Below are 24,515 nucleotides of genomic sequence, written 5' to 3'. Positions count from 1 at the left end.
TTATTTGCAGCGTACGAAAAACCGGCGGCAGGGTAAAAAGAGATTGTTTATTTCTTATACCATTAGGCCGGGTGATGTCACAAAAAAATGCTTTGTCTCGATGGATAGCAGCTACCATCAAGCTAGCATATGAGATGGCGGGTGATCATGTGTTACGGAATTTCTCTGTTAAACCACATGAGATCCAAGCCATTTCTGCTTCCCTGAATTTTCATGACTCTTTAGATATTATAAAGGTCATGAATGCAGGGGTTTGGAAAGGACGGCACACTTTTGACCGTTTCTATTTCCGGGATATGGCGGTTGGTCCTGACGGTACGCGTAGGATCCAGACAGTCATTGCGGCTCAACACGTCGTGTCTGTGCGCAGGGCAACGGAAAGGGGTCGACCTCTTTTCCGTCCGACTGCCATCGTTTCACACTTCGGACATGTTTAACACTCCACTCTTTTCTGAGGGATGGGGTTTTTTGTAGTGTTGTCTACCGTTTCCTCTCCCTGGGGAGATGTTTTCCTCCTTTTCATGGGGATGAGTTTTTCTTTTGGGAAGCCCCTTTTTATTCCCAAAAGTTTTTTGACTCCTTGTTACCGTATGTCGTGGTTCGTCCTATCTCCATGTCATTACTTCAAAGGAGCTTTTTGGGTACGGGTAAGTCCTCTATTTTCTTACCTCCTCCCATTAATGTTGAATTCACGTGCTCTAACGGTGTCATTGCACGTCCGTTATAGCATATTTGTTGTGCTAGCACAGTAAGTTGAATAAGACTATTAGAAAATTTGTTTCTAATTTTCATTATTATTCATACTTACCTAGTGCTAGCACAACAAACTATACCTCCCACCCACCCCTATGAGGCTTTCCCTCGGTGGGTGGACTTTGAACCGAGAATGAAGTTACAGGTAGCCCGTGCAAGGATAGCATTGCGCATATCCGGCAAGGGAGAGAATTCTGCAGTGTGTAGGTATGACTCAGGTTGAATAGCATATTTGTTGTGCTAGCACTAGGTAAGTATGAATAATAATGAAAATTAGAAACAAATTTTCTAATTAATGTCAAAACTTTGATGAAGAATAATTTAAAAATTAGTTTGGAATTATTTTAAACTATGGCTATTTTGTGTCCAACATATAGCTGTTTGGACATTTGGTCAATAACAAAGAGAGCAGAAACTAATCTCTGATATTTTTCTAATATCTGTTGACCAGTGAGAGTGATTTTGAGGATGATGTGTTTATAAGTGAGCTCTTCTTCTGTAACAGATTGTGTGAGACAATATTTGTGTTTGTTGGATAAGTAAACACGTCTGTAATAATGATGTGTTTATAAGTGAGCTCTTCTTCTGTAACAGATTGTGTGAGACAATATTTGTGTTTGTTGGATAAGTAAACACGTCTGTAATAATGATGTGTTTATAAGTGAGCTCTTCTTCTGTAACAGATTGTGTGAGACAATATTTGTGTTTGTTGGATAAGTAAACACGTCTGTAATAATGATGTGTTTATAAGTGAGCTCTTCTTCTGTAACAGATTGTGTGAGACAATATTTGTGTTTGTTGGATAAGTAAACACGTCTGTAATAATGGTGTGTTTATAAGTGAGCTCTTCTTCTGTAACAGATTGTGTGAGACAATATTTGTGTTTGTTGGATAAGTAAACACGTCTGTAATAATGATGTGTTTATAAGTGAGCTCTTCTTCTGTAACAGATTGTGTGAGACAATATTTGTGTTTGTTGGATAAGTAAACACGTCTGTAATAATGATGTGTTTATAAGTGAGCTCTTCTTCTGTAACAGATTGTGTGAGACAATATTTGTGTTTGTTGGATAAGTAAACACGTCTGTAATAATGGTGTGTTTATAAGTGAGCTCTTCTTCTGTAACAGATTGTGTGAGACAATATTTGTGTTTGTTGGATAAGTAAACACGTCTGTAATAATGATGTGTTTATAAGTGAGCTCTTCTTCTGTAACAGATTGTGTGAGACAATATTTGTGTTTGTTGGATAAGTAAACACGTCTGTAATAATGATGTGTTTATAAGTGAGCTCTTCTTCTGTAACAGATTGTGTGAGACAATATTTGTGTTTGTTGGATAAGTAAACACGTCTGTAATAATGATGTGTTTATAAGTGAGCTCTTCTTCTGTAACAGATTGTGTGGGACAATATTTGTGTTTGTTGGATAAGTAAACACGTCTGTAATAATGATGTGTTTATAAGTGAGCTCTTCTTCTGTAACAGATTGTGTGAGACAATATTTGTGTTTGTTGGATAAGTAAACACGTCTGTAATAATGATGTGTTTATAAGTGAGCTCTTCTTCTGTAACAGATTGTGTCAGACAATATTTGTGTTTGTTGGATAAGTAAACACGTCTGTAATAATGATGTGTTTATAAGTGAGCTCTTCTTCTGTAACAGATTGTGTGAGACAATATTTGTGTTTGTTGGATAAGTAAACACGTCTGTAATAATGATGTGTTTATAAGAGAACTCTTCTGTAACAGATTGTGTGAGACAATATTTGTGTTTGTTGGATAAGTAAACACGTCTGTAATAATGGTGTGTTTATAAGTGAGCTCTTCTTCTGTAACAGATTGTGTCAGACAATATTTGTGTTTGTTGGATAAGTAAACACGTCTGTAATAATGATGTGTTTATAAGTGAGCTCTTCTTCTGTAACAGATTGTGTCAGACAATATTTGTGTTTGTTGGATAAGTAAACACGTCTGTAATAATGATGTGTTTATAAGTGAGCTCTTCTTCTGTAACAGATTGTGTGAGACAATATTTGTGTTTGTTGGATAAGTAAACACGTCTGTAATAATGGTGTGTTTATAAGTGAGCTCTTCTTCTGTAACAGATTGTGTGAGACAATATTTGTGTTTGTTGGATAAGTAAACACGTCTGTAATAATGATGTGTTTATAAGTGAGTTCTTCTTCTGTAACAGATTGTGTCAGACAATATTTGTGTTTGTTGGATAAGTAAACACGTCTGTAATAATGGTGTGTTTATAAGTGAGCTCTTCTTCTGTAACAGATTGTGTGAGACAATATTTGTGTTTGTTGGATAAGTAAACACGTCTGTAATAATGGTGTGTTTATAAGTGAGTTCTTCTTCTGTAACAGATTGTGTGGGATGAGACCAAGAAGCGTTGGCTGAACACTGATGCATCTGTAGAGGACACACAGGCTCCCGAAGTTAAACCACCAAAAGACACAGAGCTTTTAGGTATGAGAATAAGAATCTCAGAGATTCACAGCAGAGAATTATAAAAAACATGTTTGTATTTGTCATTTTCATACTCCTATTAACAAATGGTGTAAGCTTATTCAGCAATTTTAAAATTGTTCAAAAGTGAATAATCTGTGGGCTTCGATCCCCATCGGTAGGCCCATTGTGCTATTTCTCATTCCAGCCAGTGCACCATGACTGCTATATCAAAGCTGTCATTTGTGTCTTCCTGTCTATGGGATGTTGCATATAAAACAATCCCTTGCTACAAATGGAAAAATGCAGTGGGTTTTTTCTCTAAGACTATGTCAGAATTACTAAATGTTTAACATCCAATGATTAATAAATCAATCTGCTCTAGTGATGTCTTTAAAAAATATATATATATTTTAAGCACACCATTTATCGCCTCGATTTTTGTGCACTCTTAAGCCCTGAGTAGTAGTTCTGTTTGTTACGGTAAAGCTGTGTGTGTTTCAGGAAATCTACATGGAGCCAGTGAAGAGTCGTCTATAGCAACCAGCAATTCTCCTTCAGCTAACAGATTTTCCAGGCAGAATCGCAGAGGTAAGCGAACTTAATTCAAAATCAATGGTTTGGGTTTTTTTTAAAGTGTCATTTATTTTAACTGAAATATAGTAAACTTTAGTGTTTTTATCTACAAGAGCTAATTCTGTCCACCTCTTGATGGTAACCAGATATTAAGCATATTTCTTACCCTAGTGGTGTTTTCCTTATTAACCTTAAAATAGTGTGCAGCAACTGTCAGTTTTTGAGAGCTTGTCTTTAATAAATAATAATAAAACTCACTGCCAGTGAGCCATCTGAAATTAAATATATAAGGTACTGTGTAATACAGAACAGGTCCAATTTCACAAAACATTGTAAGCCTAGTTTTGCACGTAAACGTAAATTTACGACTAAGACTACAATTCTTATTACTGCTATCAGTACAATTAATGTAGTTTGAAATACACATATTTCATTTTCTTTTGTTCTTAATTCTGTGTAACACAAATTAGTCCTCTGTGGTGATTTTGGCCATGTATCTTTTCATACATTTCACTCTATCTTTTTATTTTCTCTTATGCTGGTTTTCAAACTGCAAATTCCATCTTCCATAATGATATAATTTTCTGCATGATATAGATACCAAACACCTGACTTTGTGTAAACGTATGACCGGTATAACTGCAAGTCGCAGATGTAAACTAAAGATGTTTTGTGAAATGGGTCCCAGTTTACTATCAAACACATTGTGTTTCAGTATAAAGATATAGAGGTTTATTGTTACTATTTCAATAATTGATTTGTTTCACATTTTTACATCTTCTGTCACTCACAGATGTTGGTATGTTGTATTTACTTGTATTTTATACAGACATTGGTTGTTGGTCATTTTGATAGCTTTGTTTCATGTCTGGCATCAGCTACTGATGCCAAACTGACTGTTCTGTGTGTACTCATTTCCAACCATCTCCTCTGTACCTGCTGTGGTTTCGATCATGTATGTTTTGATGATGTTTTGTAGTATGTGCAGTTCAGTAAATACTACAGGGTTAAATACATTTGGGAAGGTCGTGAAATTTGTAAATGTCATTTTTAGGCTTCAAAAGTCATGGATATTTGTTTTGCATCATGGAAATGTCCGAAAAAAATTAAAAATGGTTAATAATCCCCCCTCACCCCCATTAAAATAACTGAAGAAAGAATTGACAATTTGCATGAAAATAGTGATGATGACTGAAAACATTGAAAATCCTTCAAAAAAGCTCATGTAAATTCTGTAACAAAATCATGAGTATAGCACTCTGTGGTGATTTTGGCCATGTATCTCTTCCTACATTTCACTGTACCTTGTTATTTTCTCTTATTCTGGATTTCAAACATCACCTACTGTCTTACTTGTATCAGTGTATTTGGTATTATGTAGACAATTTACATTTTGTTCTTGTTACTAGTCCCCTACTGGTCCAACGGGAGGGGACTATAGGTTTCATCTCTGTCCTTCCGTCTGTCAGTCAGTCTGTTTGTCCATCTGTCTCACGTATAGTTTTCCGGATGTTTTTGTTTTTTTAATGCCTCGAGATATTGAGCTGAAATTTTGTGTATAGCTTTATCATGTACTGTTACAGATTAAGTTTGACTTTATGGCAATTTAAACATTTTTGACAGAGTTGTGGCTCTTGAACTTAGGAGATATGAAAATGTGTTTACGGACTTTTCTTTTTGAGAAAGCCTTGAGATATTTAGCTGAATTTTTTTTTATAGTTTTATCATGTACTGTTACAGATCAGGTTTGACTTCCATGGTAATTTAACCATTTTTGACTTGAGTTATGGCCCTTGAACGTAGAAGATACAAAAAAAATTTAAGTCTGGTAGGGGACATGTATTGCTTTAGCAGTACTCTCAGAATGCTTGTTTTCTTAGTCATTGTTACATTTGTACATTTTTGGAATAATGAAATTAAAATTTGCACAGTAAAGTTTAATTTTATTTGGACTTTAACCTTTGTCTCTTAAAATGGTTGACATGATAGCTGAATTTACCCATTCTGGTAGCATCATTCTCTAGTCTCTGTGATATCCAACCACTTACTGCAAGATGGCTCACATACCATATATCTTCACTTGTAAGCGGAAACTACATCGGTTATTGGGTGTCAAACCACACACAATAAGTCATGGTAATGATCAAATTGTGATATCCAGCCTGTAATGAAAAAGACTTTCACTGTAATCGTCAATCTCTGTTTTGAAGTAGACACACAATTCTTGCCCACTGGACAGGGTTATCCAGCTTTTGCACGGTGCTAGATAAATCTGTCTGACCCGAGGGCTAGATAAATCTGTCCGACCTGAGGGCTAGACGATTTCTACATACGCGTGACGTCATAACTCGTGTTTTACGACAGTTGACATCATAACTCATGGTTTTCAAAATTCTGTTTGCCATTTCACATTGTATCATTGTTTTAAAAATATTTTCAACTTTATATTTATTTGTAAGTTGAACATTACATATACCATAGCTTACAAAATTAATGTTTTGTTACTGCAATTAAATGGGGAAGAAAAAGAATCAATCACCATTGTGAGGTATAGATATGGCAATTCTAACCCTTGGGACAAAATGTTTTTGTTAGGGCCTCAGTAAACCTCGGCCCTCTTGTTGTATATAATATGGTTGACATAGAAACAATAGTGACAGCTAAAAAGTGCAAAATATGCTCAATAAAATATGTAATAAATTATTTGTTTCATGTTGAAAACTATGTGTCTTTTATCCAACACAGAAATGCTGTAGTTATAAACATTGCCATTTTGTCATGTTGTTATTTAAAGTTGTTAAAGTTGTACGTATTATGATTGTCATTTGTTTCATACAGTATAAAATCCATACAAAGAGCTGAACAGGTGAACAGGGAAACCCCTCTAAACGAGACACCCTCGGGATCAAATCAAAAGTCCAGTTACCCGATTTTGAGGAAATACTGGTTCAAATAAAGTTTGTTTATTTTGTTTAATGACTGCACTAGAGCACATTGATTTATTAAAAATCAGCTATTGGATGTCAAACATTTGGTATTTCTGACATATAGTCTTAGAGAGGAAACCTGCTACATTTTTCCATTTAGTAGCAAGGGTCTTTTATATGAATCATCCCACAGACAGGATAGTGCATACCACAGCCGTTGATGTACCAGTCATGGTGCACTGGCTGGAACGAGAAATAGCTCAATGGGTCCACTGTTGGGGATCGTTCCTAGACCTACCATGCATAAAACCAAGTGCTTTACCACTGGGCTACTTTAATTTAAAGAGAGTGTATTTGAGGGTTTTTTCTGCATAATCATAAATGTCACTGAATGTTTCAGTGTAGCTTGTTTGCAACATTTGGTTAATCATGTTAACGACTCTCCACATGTCAGTATATTCAGTGAGCCGGATATATGTTTGTACAGTGGATTAAACTGCTCTTCGTCTCTATGATCAGGTGCCAGAAACCAGTACGTGGATGTCCTGAATCCCAAGTCATCAGGTAGTTCAGTCAAAGTGCCAAGCAGCTTGTTTAATGTGATGCCATCTGGTGATACTCCCCCACCTGCTCAAATATTTAACCCTTTGAATGGTAAGTACATGGTGTTTAATTTGAAGTACACACATTGTTGTCCGAAACACTAGCAATATATTGTTGGTTTAAATTGTAACCAGTGTAGCTGAGCTTGATGTACATGCGTCAGGATTCTGTTAAAACTTGTGTTGGGAATCGGTTAGAATTTCATCATCGATCATCGGTTGTAATCGATTTGCACCAACCAATCAACGGGGCACAATATTTCACAAGAAACGTTGCTCTGTTTGCATGTCGGTTACGCAACTTTAAAATCACAAGAACCGCCAATTAGTTATGTGTTGAACAATTACACTCTAAAATTAAAAGTACCATATATGAGTAATGAAAGTGAAAATCAGTATAGCACAGAACCATAGTTCAAATGTTTTACAGGGGTGGGAATTCTCCTCAAATCAGCGGTTTTCCTCTGATGGAACATTGAGTTTCCTTGCATTTTAATTGTCCTTTCCTCCAAAATGTGTCAGATGGCACAGATTTTAACCTAGGATTTCAAGAATTTCTGGGACCCTTCTAGATTTTCTCTTTTTTACAGTTCACCAATCTCCACCCTTGGTTTTAGGATTAGGTAGACCTAACTCGTCAGTTATGAGAACTATATTTATGTAACCGAACAATTGGTTACCTAAATAAAACTCACGTGAACTGACTTCCAGTCACCTAAGATTTTGAAGTATTGTCCCCTAAATTGACTTTTGATGACACCATTCGATTAGTTATATGAACATCAGAACGATTTAAATTATACGTTGAGTGCACCTATTGTGTTCACCAAGATAGACCCTACAAATCACTGATTTTACCTTTAATAACTATTTAATATCATTTTTCTTTACATACACATGAAAACAAACATCAACCCCAACATATTTACATATATTTTATTATCTAAATTGGAAGAACAATTATTATTGTTAACAGTTTGTAACATCGGAATAACCAACTTGAGATTGATTATTAACAAAAATTACAGTTTTGGAGAATGTTTAATAATAAAGACTGCCATTTGAGGGGAGCTATCACACAGGCTCCCCATCACTTCCTTACACTAGTTCAAGCTCCCCATCACTCCCTTACACTAGTTCAAGCTCCCCATCTCTCCCTTACACTAGTTCAAGCTCCCCATCACTCCCTTACACTAGTTCAAGCTCCCCATCACTCCCTTACACTAGTTCAAGCTCCCCATCACTCCCTTACACTAGTTCAAGCTCCCCATCACTCTCTTACACTAGTTCAAGCTCCCCATCACTCCCTTACACTAGTTCAAGGTCCCCATCACTCTCTTACACTAGTTCAAGCTCCCCATCATTCCCTTAAACTAGTTCAAGCTCTCCATCACTCCCTTACTAGTTCAAGCTCCCCATCACTCCCTTACTAGTTCAAGCTCTCCATCACTCCCTTACTAGTTCAAGCTCCCCATCACTCCCTTACACTAGTTCAAGCTCCCCATCACTCTCTTACACTAGTTCAAGCTCCCCATCACTCCCTTACTAGTTCAAGCTCTCCATCACTCCCTTACTAGTTCAAGCTCCCTATCACTCCCTAACACTAAAAATCGTGTTTTGTCTTTGATAGCATCCTGCACCTCAAGTCAGCCTACAGTGCCAACAACTGTTCAGCCTGTAATAATCTTGTTGTTTTGTCTTTGATAGCATCCTCCACCTCTAGTCAGTCTACAGTGCCATCAACTGTTCAGCCTGTAATAATCTTGTTGTTTTGTCTTTGATAGCATCCTCCACCTCTAGTCAGTCTACAGTGCCATCAACTGTTCAGCCTGTAATAATCTTGTTGTTTTGTCTTTGATAGCATCCTCCACCTCTAGTCAGTCTACAGTGCCATCAACTGTTCAGCCTGTAATAATCTTGTTGTTTTGTCTTTGATAGCGTCCTCCACCTCTAGTCAGTCTACAGTGCCATCAACTGTCCAGCCTCACGCGTCCAGTCGTCTGGAGCCACCTGCTCAAGATGAGGTAATTAAAACATGGACACGACTAGTAACACACTGATTAACCTAGATACAGGGGCGGGATGTAACCCAGTGGGAAAGCACTGGCCTGATGCATGGTCAGTCTATAAATCGATCATTATCAGTGGCACAGTGGGCTATTTCTTGTTCCAGCCAGTGCACCACGACTGGTATATCAAAGGTCGTGGTATATATTATCTTGTCTGTGGGATGGTGGGTATAAAAGATCCCTTGCTACTAATGGAAAAAATTATATGTCAGAAATACCTAATGTTGACGTCCAATAGCAGATGATTAAGAAATCAGTGTGCTCTAGTGGTGTTGTTAAACAAAAAGGACCGGCGACGTCCCTTCAACAGACAGCAGACATTTTGGTGAGAATAGGACTGGAAGTCTGAGCATCGCTTTGGATCGCAGAAGAAGAAGACGAAACAAGACAAACTTTAATTTGTTTACAAGTACAAAGAAGAGCCATTATATAAGTTTATTGTGAATCTATCAATACATTAATAACAAAGTTTGTTTTGTTTAACGAAACCACTAGAACATATTGATTTTATTAACCATCAGTTATTGCATGTCAAACATTTGGTAATTTTGACTTTATAGTCTTAGAGAGGAAACCCACTACAAGGGGAAGAGAGAAGGGAACTCTTTTTACGTGCCCATATCCCGAAGGTTCAGGTACGGCCACTTCCAGACTTCATCTCTGGCATTGCCAATGACCAATTCCGGGGCAGGAGGGGGAGGGGAGTTCAGAAACCCACTACATTTTTCCATTAGTAGCAAGGGTTCTTTTATAAGTACCATCCCATAGACAGGATAGCACAGTTATTTAACCTACAAAGAATCCAGCGTATTAGGAACTTGGAACAGACTCACTGCCTCTGAGTCAGCACGTTGTCTGTTCTCTTACTTCGTGTTTTAACACAAGTGTCTTAGTACTAGGTCTTATGCTATTTCAGTGTGAGCGTGCCATGTTTTTCTGTTTTTATGATACATGTCCTGTGCGAAAAGCACATTGCCAAAACCTACTTTGTTGTGGTGACAAATTGTTGGCAAAGAATTCAAATAATTATGGTAAGTTTAGATAATGAATCGTCCAAACAATTATTGGGACAGTTTCTATGGATTTAGTCACAGAGTGGATCTTTTGAAGTTTTATGTTACGGGTGATCACTGTCATCTTCCAAGTATAGTATATAGCTTTCTATTAACATCTTGAAAAGTAGGCAGTAGCTTAATGTCACAGACCCTAGTTTCATATTTTAATTTCATTACGGTCTGTTTATTTTGTTTTCAAAATAAAAATTGAGATAATTAACTCTAAGCTTTAACATTAGGTATTACTAACCAGGGCCCCGTTCCACAGCTTGATCTTAGCGCTACACTCACCTTAAGTGCCTACGGTAGATATGTACTTAAGTTGATTGTAGCACTAAGATCGCTTCGTAAAACGGGGCCCAGTACAAGAGGTGTTTTTTTACCTGGAAACAGGTGAATCTGTGACGGTGCTTACCTGTTGATGGTGTCACTGTGTGAATGCACCTTTGTTCTGCATGTTCATTTTGACTTGGTTTTTTTGTGCACCGACATGCTCTCAGCTAGTTTAACCTGCGTTTGCACATTTTTTGTTTTATTTTGTCAGCTGTATTCTTTAGTAGTATTCTTACGTTGATTCAAATGCATGTGTTGAAAGAAGTTTAATGTCCACTTTATTATTGTATTTATGATTTTTAAAGTGAGTCATATCAATTTAATGGTAATAAAGTTAATACAGTAAAACCTGTCTGAACCGAATCACTTATGGACTAATATTTATCTGATTTAGACAGGATCCAGTGTTTAGGGGATCATGTCTTGGTATTTGGATAATTCGGTACCATAAAACCTGGCCGGTTTTAACAGGATTCCAGTTTGTTCAGGGTCCGGTTTATACAGGTTTCACTGTAAATTGTACTATTTTAATTGTAATATCTCATGTTAATATATTACTAATCATTAGCCTAGACCAATAATAAGTAACAATTTTTGGGATGTAAGATGCGGAAAATTATGAAAAAACAACAAAACATTAGATTGTAAATTATTTTTTATTTTGTTTTTAACTATAACTCATTGAAATCTGTTAATGTAGTGATCATATACTAACTAATTATTGAGTACCTTTGATCATTCGTTGCTGGCACTGGATGCAGAGTTTTAGGGGAGCACATTTGATATTGCCATGGCGATTTTCATTGCAGCATGTATCACGTTCCAGCTCTATGAGCTCTCTATCGCGAGAAGTAGAGCAACTCACTATGCAGGTAACCAGCCAATCGAGCTGGGTCTTGGCTACATAAGCCAGATACTGTGTCATTCATTCTGATTGGCTGTTCACCAGTGAAATTAATGCTTGTTTTTCATCTTTGGCTAACAGTCTAATTGTGTATTATAGCTACATAGATCTGTTTGAGACTTTCGTTTTTGAGAGGCCTTCAATTCAATCTGAAGGGTGCAAACTCCTACTTTAAATAAATAAATTTAATAAATAAATTATTGTTACCAAAACATGCACTGGTTTGTTTGGTTCCAAATTAATTAAATAAATAAATAAATAAATAATTGTTAAAAACTTGCACTGGTTTGTTTGGTTCCTACAACTGACTTTGTTATAGAATTTGTTTTTAATGATTTACAGGTATTTATGACAATATAATTACACATTTAGTATTTTATATTTTAAATTCTTGTCACAGCCATTTTAGTAAACTAAGTGTAATTATGTTTTTTGAAAAAATACATTATATAGATCTAATAAACTACATATGTACATGTAGTTGTAAGTCAATATTATATGTCTTTTTTCCCCATCAAATCATTAATTATTTTGAGGAGAATTAATTTTTTTCCTAAATTTTTAGGAGTGTCGTTTTTTTTTTCATGTAATTTTTTCATTTTTTAATGTACTGGGTTTTTCAAAAACGAACGTCTGCTGCTGTACATGTAGTTTGCATGATTGTTTGTTCTGTTTTCTTTGAGTTGCAGTTCTGTTATGACCATGCTTAATTAATATTATATTTCAGGGTCTTTAAACTGAATCACTTTAAATGGTGTGTAGCATGAGTAGCATGTCTAATGTTAAAAACTGATGTGTCTCAAATTTGGTGGCACCTAAAACCTGCCATTAATTAAGCATGGTCTAAGTTAATAGACTTTTTAACTAAAAATCCCACCCCTTGTGTATAGATAGTTGCATCTTCCTAATTATCATCTACAGTAATAGACTTGGGAATGGGTTATGTTGGGAGCTGGAGCGGGAGGGGGCATTGAAGTAGTGTCATGGCCTCATGTATCAACCAAGTTCAAAGTTTACTGGAGATAAGTCCTATAGTTCTGTAGTTGTGTTTAATGGAAGTTGTGTTAGTGCGGAAGTTATATTAGTACATGTATTTAGATAGTACTGGTATTGTACTGAAAACAATCAACATGAATGATATCACTTGGTTAAATAGAAAAACGGTTTTGCCTGAATATTTGGATTCACTTCCAGATTTGGTGCAGTAAAAATTTTATTTTTGAAGGCGTGTGCATGCATATTAATACAGATTTGAAAGTGATACAGATACACTTTGAACATCAAGTAGTTTTTTCAGTATGCATGAAATATTAAGATGTATAACATAAATATAGTTTTTACTTTTCGGTTTGTTTCCTTTGATTTGAAACCACAAATAATATTTATTGCGTACCTAAGGCATGTTAATAATGCTATTTGTAATGCAGGGCTTCTAGAATTTTAACAAAATCTACTAGCCATGGATCATTAACATTAAATATTTACTAGCCCTACTTTACTTTTAAGTTTATACAATTTTACTAATTGTAATAATCAGATCATTATGTCACCTAAAGAGGGAGATTAAGCTTTAAAAAACTAAGATTTGGGTTTGGGGGTGCGGGCAGGATATTCGAATTTACAAAATAAACTTAAATGCAGCATTTGACAACTTATTTTCACTAGCCGTCGGGCACGGCGATAGTTGTTGTTTACTAGCCCAACATTGAATATCACTAGCCATGGGAGTGGGGCTACCATAATGTAGAAGCCCAGTCAAAGGCAGATCCAGAAAATCCAATTAGGGGGTCCCCAATGATATGAGGCAGAATGCCAAAGGAACTTTGGGGGGATGTTTGGAAGGATTTAAAAAAAAAAAAATAATAATATATATTAAAATTATATCAAATATTTTTTAGGGCCCCCCCCCCCCCGATCTGCCTCTGCCAGTAATGCAAAGTATGCCGATTGAATTACAATAAATATTGTGTTAAATTTGAATCCAAATACATTTTCAGTCAAGTAATTTTTCATGGGGGGGGGTCCCTCTCCAAGGTTAAAATATTCATTTTATAACAAACACACATCCTACAGAGTACAGACTGCTTCTGAAATAATTGGAAATAATATAAATTAGAAATAAGTTTAAGAGTTTCTTGTTAGTTAAAAAAGGTATTTCCTCAAACTACACATTTTGGCTTTTACTAGTTGAGATTTTTTTTCCTTGTTGACTTTTTTAGTTAAGTAGTTGCTTGTAAGAAGTACACAATGTCATGTAGTTTTGCTGTTTTTAAATTTTGTTTTAATATTTCCATCACCCATTTTCATTTTGGTTTAATACAGTTGACTATAGTGTATTTCATTCTCCTGGATGGGGTGGTCAGACCCTTTTATTTGATTTTGAAGCTACATTTGTGATAATGTAGAGATTAGTTTACTGTTATCTTTAAATTAAATTTAATTTAATTGTTTTAAAAATTTTCTGCTGTCTTTAAAACTATTGTAATTGTTATATCGTGTAGATTTTAATAAATTATTCATAGGGAGACATTCTATGATCTATTTTTAAGCTGGTTTTCCAGTTCATTGAATAGATTGTAGTATACTATTATATTAAAAAAAAAGTAGGGGAACCTGAAATATTAATGTTAATATCAACTATTAGAACGAACATGTTTTGACCACAGACATCCTAGTAAAGAATGTTAGGTCTGTTTATCAACACACTGAAACACATTCCATAGTTTGCACGTGCATCACGCAGTTGCCCCATACACGTGCGTGGGGTGTCATTCTTGATTCTGACAATTTCCAGCATTCTGTTGATCATACAGTTGTTATTGTTTTGTTTTGAGTAATTTTTATTGTTTGAATTTGCGATTTACTGATAAAAAAAACGTCAACTTTCAAATTTCACTTCTGACCCCAATCGTCCTTCAAGATCTTTGGTGGTCATAAAACCTACTGTAATACTGAATCACCGGTTATAATGTTTGCCCAATTAATTCACTATTATCATATAATCATACCCTACAGCTAATATACCTTACAATTTTGGCAATTGTAAATTCTTATTAGAGTTCCCCTACTTTTTTTGAAGAGTATTTAATAATAAGAATAAATACTTAAATTTGTTGAATATTCAGTGAAACCTGTCTAAACCGGATCATGCCTGGGACCCAATGTATATCTGATTTAGACAGGATCTGGTGTTGACAGGGTCGCATTTTAGATTTTAGAAAATTTGGGACCATGAAACTGAGCCAGTTTTGACAGGATTCCGGTTTGTTCAAGGCCAGTTTAAACAGGTTACACAGAATTAACATTTTCTTTTCTTTTTCCATTTTTTGTTTTTGTTTTTTGTTTTTTTGTTGTTTTTTGTTAAGAAAGTTTAAAACATGTTTTGTCATTGTATTCATGTTTTTCCAAATGTGGAATGTTTACATGAAATAAATGATGTTATCTTACTTATCTTATCTAAGTGGCTGAAAAATTAGTACCAGTAACCAGAATATAATATGTTTGTGTCACTATTTCACATTACACATAAAGGAAAATGCTACACGGCCATTCAATTATCCAATTTTGGCAGTCATGAGTCTTTTTGTCTCAGTTTCATTTTCCTATATTGTCGTATTGTGATAGGACTAATCTTATATATATTTATTAACTCTAGTAAATAATATAGCCAATATTAAGCATGACTTGCTTTTGTATGTTGCATGTATGCACATTATTAATATGAAATAGTGCTGATGAAAACATTAATCAAGTCATCATATTTCTCTCCTCTCCCAACTTAAGATACAAATTTCTATATTTAATAAAGATTTCAAGCACTGCCAATCACTTACAAAATAAATATTTTATTAATGTGACTAAAATTAACCTTATGTTTAGTAATAGCACATCATGGTAGTTTGGTACTGAATTAATGTAGTGCACATTCCTATATGCTGTATGTTTGTCACAGTATAATAATTAGCATGTAAATATATTATATAGTCATATTGATTGAAACTAGTCATTTGTATGACTGCATGTAATAGTCTTATTTAGTGTGTGATGCTCTAGTTAGATAGTAAATGTGTGGAGATGTTGAAGCTGGAGGTTATTTTAGAGAGAAAATATTCCAGACCATATAATTTGGATACCAAGTTATTCGTTTGCATAACTGTGTCGACAGCAAGCAGATATTTTAGTTAGTACAACTGTAGCAGATGGTAATTTTCCGACCCCTCTGATGTACAACAATTATCTCCAAAATGTTTGTGTTGAGAGCTCCAGAGCTCCATAACAGACTTAACTGGTAGTGTCACAGACATAGAGAATAGTACACAAGAACCCTTTTTGAGACAATTTTATCTTCTTATGAGTGTATCTAAATGTATCTTAACGAGTGAAAGTGAGTAAGATACTTTTGGTAACCACAAGTTGTAAGACAAATCATCTCCAATGGGTACGAGTGTAGTATTCTATTTCTGACACACTCATAAAAAGTCATTTTTAATATATATAGTTTAACACGAAAACACCAAACAAAAAGCCTCATCATGCTGGATGTTACATTGTAAATCATATTTTTCAATCAGGTTTTCAATTTTTTTTTTTTTACATAATATACTATTCATAATCTGATTTTTGTTGTTTGCTTTTGTTTTTTGTTTTTGGTGTCTTAAGTGTTAGCACAAATAGCATCAAAGTTAAATGTCAGCACGAATAAAGCTTTTTGCATTGTTTGATCCAGGGACGTTATATTTATCCAATTTAGACAGGATCCGGTGTTTAGACAGTTGCATTTTAGAGTTTAGAAATACCGGGACCATGAAACTTGGCCAGTTTTGACAGGAATCTGGTTTGTTCAGGGTCCGGTTTAGGCAGGTTTCAGTATATATCGCAATATATGATGGTCAATTTCAGCATTTTTGTGTTCATTTTTCAGCCTACGAGTGAGAATTCAGCACTTCAAGCAACCACATCAGGACCAGTACTGTTCAACCCTACTCAGTTCCAGAACCAACAACATGCGGCCAGCAAACCAGGCTCGGGCATGAAGTATGGCCAGAGGAGACAGTATCCCAAGTAAAACCTTCTACCCAAGTGATTCAGTTCTTCTCAAACAACATGCAGGACAGTGGATTTTCTACAGTATAGATCAGAGCAATGAGTTATAAAGGCTTCTTTTTCTTAAAGTCACGTGTCCACCTGTGCGAATGTGACACGGATACATATGTGTGTGTGTCCATGTTTTGTATCCACTTGCGCATTTTCAGACATGTTTCTGTATCTACCACTACATGGTCCGAACTATAGGTGTATGGGATCCCATTTTTGTAAGGGGGGGGGGGGGACAGGCTGATTTTTGCCTGAATTAAACAAAAGTGCCCTAATCTGGATTATAATGTTTATTCATATTAACATTAGTGTTGCAAACGAATCGCCACGCATGGGTTACAACTAATATTTTGGGTAGAATAATGAAAATACATAGTCAAAAGTGTCCAGTCCAGCTCATTTTTCACAGAAATCTCTATTGTTTTTGCACAAATTTGAGAATTTTCTCCAGGACGGGGGATGGCAGTACGCTTATGGTCCAGATGAAAAAAAATATATCCTCAACTGTATGCCAAACTGCATTCTGTACTGGACAAATGGACACAGTCTTATGTTATTTCACTCTGTGGGATTGTAGCTGCATCCACGTCCGTATCTGCATACACACAAGTGGATATGCAACTAAAAAGAAAAAGTGTCCTAAGTGGAAACTAGCTACTGTGATTTGTTTTTGTTTAGGTGATAATAATTTTATTAAAGTATAATATTCAGTACTGTGAGACTGTGGTTTACTATCAAAATTGGGATCCTTGTCCTTTCTTAACTGTATCTGTGCATTATAAACAGTAAATGTTTGCAATATGTTCATATTATAGTTGTGTGAGATGTTTTATGTAGATTGTTTTTCCCCACTAATATGTTTATGTTAAAGTCTGTAATATTATCTAGGAATAAAGTGTAAAGGAAATTTGAATTAAAATGTCTGTCATCAAAGTGTTCTGTTGTAAGGAAACCACAAAAATAATATAAATGGTGTTAACTATTTATGTAATTTCTCGTGTCTGAACAAATTATGTCTTTGATTTTATAGTTTCAGTTATATGCAGGTGTAACAAGATTTAAATGGTGTGAAAGAACTGTTTGATAATAATTATGGTGTGTACACTCACCTTACTTCAACCTTTAAACAAATATGGTTTTGGTACACTCACCCACCAGTTTGGTATAGTGTGTGGCTGGCATTTAAAACATTATTAGTCCTCTCCATCCTTCTGTCTGTCCGTATGTCCGTCTGTCACACATATAGTTTTCCAGATGTTTCTTTTTCACAATAATATTGAGCTGAAATTTTGTGTATAGCTTTATTGTGTACTGTTACAGATCAAGTTTCACTTTCATGGCTATTTACCCATTTTTGACAGAGTTATAGCCCTTGAACTTAGGAGATACAAAAACTTGTTTTCTAGGCTTTTCTCCTTTTTTTTTTGGCAATGCCTGAAATTGAGATAAAATTTTGTATATAGCCTTGTCACATACTGTTAGAGATCAAGTTTAATCCATTTTTCACAGAGGTGTGGCCCTTGAATTTAGGAGAGATTAAATTTTGTTTCAGCCTGGTAGGGGACATATATTGCTTCATGTTTGTTTTGTTTTTTTAACCTTTCTGTTACATGCAAAGCTGTCATGTTTTCACCCTTTGAAACATCCTCATTCCATCTACCTGTGTTATTTCTGAACATCGTATGTAACGTGTACTATTACCTGGTGTACTTGTAGCTTACTGGACAAACAAGTGTCTGCAGCTATCGGTATAAACACAAGACTCCCCAAACTGTTTGCTGTTTCTCTCTCTTCCTATTTGATTAGTCATGCCACATTTTCTGTTGGGTAGTAAACTGCTTATGTTAAACTTGTAAATAGTTGATGTCTCATGATGAAATAAAATTTTCAGCTGCTAAATTGATAAAATTGTTGAGGCCTGCAGACAGAAAGCTAAAGTTGATTGAACTTCACAAGATACTACCACCAGATTCGCTGCTGGTGACTAAAATACATGAATAATTTTATGGGCATACCTTACAGTTTTACAGGAACCATGTTAACACTGAAATAACTCCCTGCTTTATGGCAGTCCGTCTGTTTATAGATGTTATCTATGACTATCATCTTTGAATCGTGACTCTGGCTGATCACATGACAACGTATGGTTGGATGTTCCCAATTTCTAGTCATTCTGTATACATGTAGCTATTCTTTTGTTTCTTTTTCTTTTAATTTTACAAAACAAGATGTGAGCCTGTCTGCTTCATTTGGCCGAGTTTCATTCTTTATCAGAATCTGTTTGAAATAAAATTGGTCATATTAATTAATTTATTGTATTACATCCTTAATATAGTTAATTTTCAGTTAAATGCAGTGGTCAGCAAAAAAAATATTCATTGGTGCACATATTTCAATTCTACAATTCCATGTATATAGAAATTGGTAAAAAAAAATTATATATATATATATATATATTAATTTCATGGATAGTTGGTGAGGGATAACGAATTTTGTTTTTCTCAGAGGTGTTTTTGTTGGAAAGAAAATATATTGATATCCTTTAGTTTGTATATTTAGATAGATCAAGTGAGGTCATGAATACAGCAGGATAGATAATCATTTGATATGTTATAATGCAAATGAGATGTTAAGAATTTCCTATTGTTTTGATGTACATGTATCTATGTATTTGAGTTTTGTAAATACAATACCAAAAAAAACACAAACAGCCAAATTTGTCATATTTGTGTATATATGGAAATTTTGCATTGTTTTAAATTAAATGTATTATATGTCATTTTTGTTTTATTTGCCTTATATTTATATAATGTATATTGTTCATGAGTAAATAATTTGTTGATTTTTTTAAAAATATTTGTAATTAGAGATTTAAAGAGTATTAGGTGCATATGACAAATTTAGCACTGCCTACCTTTTGTATACTATGTACATCGATGTAGACAGATATGTACGTGCATGTATACAGATATTAACATGGCTGTATTTATTGTAGATTTTTTCTGTTTGTTTTCGTATTTGTATATTTCCCTTTTTTTTTCTTTTTGCTTTATCTTTATCTTTATATTTTTTCTTAATTTGCTGCTGTCGATAAACCAAAAATCAGTTACCTGAATAATGTGTTTAATGTTTGGTTAAATTTGACTTCTAATTAAAACTACATAACTGAATCTTGATAATATATTCAGTTGTTAAAATAAAATATATTTATATATTATAGTTTTTAAATTCTGTTTCCAGTGGATGTGTTTAAAAAAAAAAGAAGATATGTGGCATATGCATGGTCATATTAGACTTGTATTAAATAGAACTACTGTTAAGAACAATGAAATGTTTATTTCTGATGTTTACGCCAGTTATTTTAGTCAACATTTCCACATTAGAGATTAAATACCAAAACTGTGTCATCAACAAAACGTTATTTTGTAGTGAGCTAGGTTATCCAATTTTGTTGTAAATCATGTATAAAGCCATACATACTTTGAACCATTTTTCATGGAAATGAACTGTTGTTAAAGGGAGAAATTCTTAACAAACTTGTATATATCTAGAAGTGTGTAATGGGAAGACTGTGGTCAGGCTGACATACTAAAGCCCACTTTTCATTAACACGATTTCGCGCTCGAGTTTATTGATATAGTACATTTACAAAGAACCGTACCTTTTTCATGTACTGGTACGCGATTCCGTGCGGGAGCATTGAGCATGCTGATTTTACCGCGTGTAAAGTTTTCAGCGTTTTGGCATCATATGAACATTTACATTCGCCTAAAAAGTACACTTCGATGACGTCCAATTTTGTATAGTAATCAACAGATGTGGAAAAGCACATTTCCATGCACGGAAACACACACGAAATCACGAGTGAAATTGTATTAATGGAAAGAGTGTCTAACATCATGTCCCCTAATGCTGAATATGGTCAACAGTTTACTCAAGACCTTTCAGTGAAAGAGTTATAATACAGGCCATATTATCAGACACATCATTTTAAAACTATTCTATAACCATTAAAACAGGTTTCTGGTTTCTTCATCATTAGTTTCATGCATTTTTCTGTAAATTGTTTAATATACTATATATTACTATCATGGTGTAAGGGTTTTCCTGGTGAGGGAATTAATTTTGCAAGATTTGTTTAAAGATAATTGATTTGTCTTGACCATCTTTGTTGTATTGGGGAGGGGTGGGACTTGAAGAAAAATCACATTGGGGTTGGTGTTTTTTGTTTGTGTTTTTTGTTTTTGTTTGTTTTATTTGTTCTTAAATATCCTATCCTCAGTGAAATGAAATAATTTACAAACATCCCCCCACCCCCCATCTGTAATAATTACTGAAATATAACCCATATTTGTGTGGACGCCTTTAAACAGTTTGCGAATTTATGAGAATATTTTAAAAGCCCCATGACAGAAGTACAGCTTTAATAAACTTTTCTTTTCTCAGTCTGTAGATCTTGTTTCCTGTCTTTGTGTGCTGCTGGGCGGGACTAGCTCAGTGGTAATGGGCCCACTTGTTGTGTGGTCTGTCTAGGGTCAATCCACATCAGTGGGCCCATTGGGCTATTTCTCAGTCCAGCCAGTGCACCACCACTGGTATATCAAAGGTTGTGGTATGTGCTGTCCTATCTGTGGGATGGTGCATATAAAAGATCCTGTGTTACTAATGAAAAAATGTAGCATATTTCCTCGTAAGACTATGTCAGAATTACCAAATGTTTGACATCCAGTAACCGATGATTAATAAATCAATGTGCTCTAGTGGTGTAGTGAAACAAAACAAACCGACTTCTTCTCTAAGACCATATGTCGGAAATTAACAAATGTTTAACATCCAGTAACGATGATTAAAATAAATCAATGTGCTCTAGTGGTGCCAAACAAACCAAACTTTTCCTATCTAAGACTATGTGAGAATTACCAAACATTTGACATCCATAGCCGATGATTAATAAATGAATGTGCTTTAGAGGTATCGTGAAACAAACAAACCTTTAACTTTAAGAGTAACCGATGGAGTGGTGGCAGCAGGATCCCTCTCATTATCTGTAGTCTTAAACCTGTCTTACGCCATAGAACCATACAAACAGATGTGTTGAATGTAGCATTAAATCACATTTAATATATTAATCACTAGCTATTAGATGTCAAACATTTGGTAATTTTTGACAATATAGTCTTAGAGAGGAAACCCACTACATTTTTCCTTTAGTAGCAAGGGATCTTTTTATGCACTATCCCACAAACAGAATAGCACATACCACAGCCTTTGATATACCATTTGTGGTGCACTGACTAAAACGAAAAATGTCAGGAAATAAAACAGCTTTTGCTTCCTTCCTGCCTTGATGAAATTTATACACCATCCCATAAACAGGATAGCACATACCACAGCCTTCAATATACCATTTGTGGTTCACTGGCTAAAATGAGAAATATTGAATAAAACAGTTTTTCCTTCTTCCTTCCTGCCTTGTTGAAACAGTTCGAGTGAATACCTCACTGGCAGTGCCTTGGAGATTGTAATGGAGTTTTTCATTCTCCACAGCACTGTTTTTTAGCTGTGGACATTTTCTTAATTGCAGAGGTTACAGCACATAGGTATTTTAGAAGGCTGCACTGTACATAAAACAACAACAGGAAGATTCATTGTAAATGCTTAAATACTGAGATTTGGGCTTTGGGGTGCATACCATCGAAACAAATTCCACTGATGACAGTGGTAATATATGGCTGAAAACGTGAGGTGCTATTTCACATTGTGCACCTTTGAATGTACTATTCTTCTGTAAATCAAATTTTGAATTTACCTTCTTTAATCTCTACTTCAACATAAATAAACATACTATATCAGAATATTAAATCTTTTCATTATAATAAAATCTGTTTGTGTTACTTATTGAATGCAACTCTTATGAACTAAGAAGTATTTACAATACTTAAAAGCTACTCAGCAATAGTTTAATTGCAATATTGCTTATGCATTTAATAACTGGTATATTTTGCCCAAGGCCATAATTTCATTGCATCTGCACAGACATGTACAAACAAACATTTCACAGGCCAAAAAAAAAAAAGTATTATCTAGTGCAGTCAACTGATAGAACGCTGCTAGTATGTGTGATCTCTCGCTTTTGTTACTTACTCTGAAATTATTTTCTGGCAGAAAGCCTGACTAAACAATAGTTCTGAGATTTGTCATTTTGTAGATGGTATTCCTGACTCTTGTCTCAAAAACTATCCATGGAGCTCTCCAAGGATTGATTTTCTTGGAACTCGTGTTAGAAAAAAACATCTACCGACCGACTTGTCCCAGAAACAACGAGGACATGCAAGTTGTATTCACCACAGTAGACTGTGAAGAATATACTCGGTAGAGCTTGAAGTATGGTATATATGTACTCGGTAGAAACGGATACTTTCCATATACATGTGTACATTGATCGGTTTTACTGCTATAAAACATACATGTCTGTGCAGCTTAACAAAGTAGCCAACCTCAGATTTTGTTTCTGGTACAGTCCCAGTGGTGTGTGTAGCAGGTACCTGGTACAGTCCCAGTGGTGTGTGTAGCAGGTACATAACTTCTCATCTGTTTGCTTCAGTTTGCTATTTTATAGGCTTGATTTTCAAACACAGCACAATACAACTTAAAAAGAAAAATCATTATACTAATCTTAAATTATTATTTTTTATTGTATAGGTTTTAGTAAGGAAGTTTCTACTTATTGATACTGGACGAATACGAGAATTTTATCAAATTTAAGGGCCAAATTTACAAAGCCTGTTTTTGTTTTGCATGCATGTAACTACGTAATATATTAATTATAACACCTGGGTTTAACAAAAACAGACATTGTAAATTCAGCCCAGAGTTGATTTTTTTTTTTTTTTTACACTAGGTTATGGCTGTTGTGTGTACAGTAACTGAGTGTGTTATGTCTGTTTAGCGAGATGATGTGTATTGTAACAGACTGATGTGGTTTTAGGCCAGGGAGATTGATTAGTTCCATACCACCTTATTCTCCATGAAGGTAGTGTGTTGCCAAACCATATATTATTATGCAAAGTGATGTGCTGTTGTTTGTCATGAATGTTTGCCAGGTGTGGTAGAATCGTTTACAGAGCTGTGATCCTTTCATGGTATTGGTGTTCGCTGGACTAAAAAATAAATTATTTTAAATTATCAAAGATTTCTTTCTTTTTTTCCCCCTTTTTTTAAATCTTTTTTTTTTTAATGTAATGAATGGTTGTGCATGATATGCCGAATACACAAAACATTTTTGGGTTAATAAAGTTAGTTTGTTTTATTTAATGAGACCATTAGAGCACATTCATTAATGAATCATGGGCTATTGGATGTCAAACATATGGTAATTATGACAGAGGAAAGCTACTACATTTTTTCTAATGGAGCAAGGGATCTTTTATATACACTTTCCCACAGACAGGAAAACGCATACCACAGCCTTTGACCAGTTGTGGTGCACTGGCGGGAATGAAAAAAACCTTTATCATCTGAATCCACAGAGGTGGTTCAATCCTGTGACGCAAGCAACCTCAAGCGAGCTAAATCCCGCTCCTTTTGGGTTAATAAGTTTTTCCAGTCCACAAAACTTCTGAACTATTTGTACAAATGTACAGGGCCCCATCCCACGAAGCGATCTTAAAGGGACATTCCTAAGTTTGCTGCAACTTTTAAGATGTTATCGACTAACAGAGACTTTTTAACAATTGTAATTACATATTA

General features: G+C 34.9%; 1 protein-coding gene and 1 long non-coding RNA gene across 5 annotated transcripts in view; both read left to right on the top strand.

The window, feature by feature from the left end:
- Positions 1–16,747, top strand: part of LOC121382790 (protein transport protein Sec16A-like) — a 73,439-nt gene extending 56,692 nt beyond the window's left edge. For 2 of the 4 annotated variants that reach the window (XM_041512396.1, XM_041512393.1), the window contains 7 exons: positions 3,125–3,227; positions 3,711–3,797; positions 4,576–4,581; positions 7,229–7,363; positions 9,250–9,335; positions 11,578–11,640; positions 16,594–16,747. In XM_041512396.1, coding sequence (XP_041368330.1) covers positions 3,125–3,227; positions 3,711–3,797; positions 4,576–4,581; positions 7,229–7,363; positions 9,250–9,335; positions 11,578–11,640; positions 16,594–16,737 — 624 coding nt within the window. In that variant the 3' untranslated portion in view covers positions 16,738–16,747. The remainder of the gene's footprint in view (positions 1–3,124; positions 3,228–3,710; positions 3,798–4,575; positions 4,582–7,228; positions 7,364–9,249; positions 9,336–11,577; positions 11,641–16,593) is intronic. The other 2 variants (XM_041512394.1, XM_041512395.1) reach the window with 2 other exon arrangements.
- Positions 16,748–22,746: 5,999 nt separating this feature from the next.
- Positions 22,747–23,951, top strand: LOC121383082. The gene is made up of 2 exons (XR_005959254.1): positions 22,747–23,307; positions 23,342–23,951. It is a non-coding gene; the product is annotated as an uncharacterized LOC121383082 (long non-coding RNA).
- The last annotated feature ends 564 nt before the right edge of the window (positions 23,952–24,515 follow it).

The sequence above is a fragment of the Gigantopelta aegis genome, chromosome 10 (assembly GCF_016097555.1).
Source record: "Gigantopelta aegis isolate Gae_Host chromosome 10, Gae_host_genome, whole genome shotgun sequence".
NCBI classification, from domain to species: Eukaryota; Metazoa; Mollusca; class Gastropoda; order Neomphalida; family Peltospiridae; genus Gigantopelta; species Gigantopelta aegis.
The sequence above is the reverse complement of the archived record's forward strand: the minus strand, read 5'-3'. Positions and strand labels throughout refer to the sequence as shown.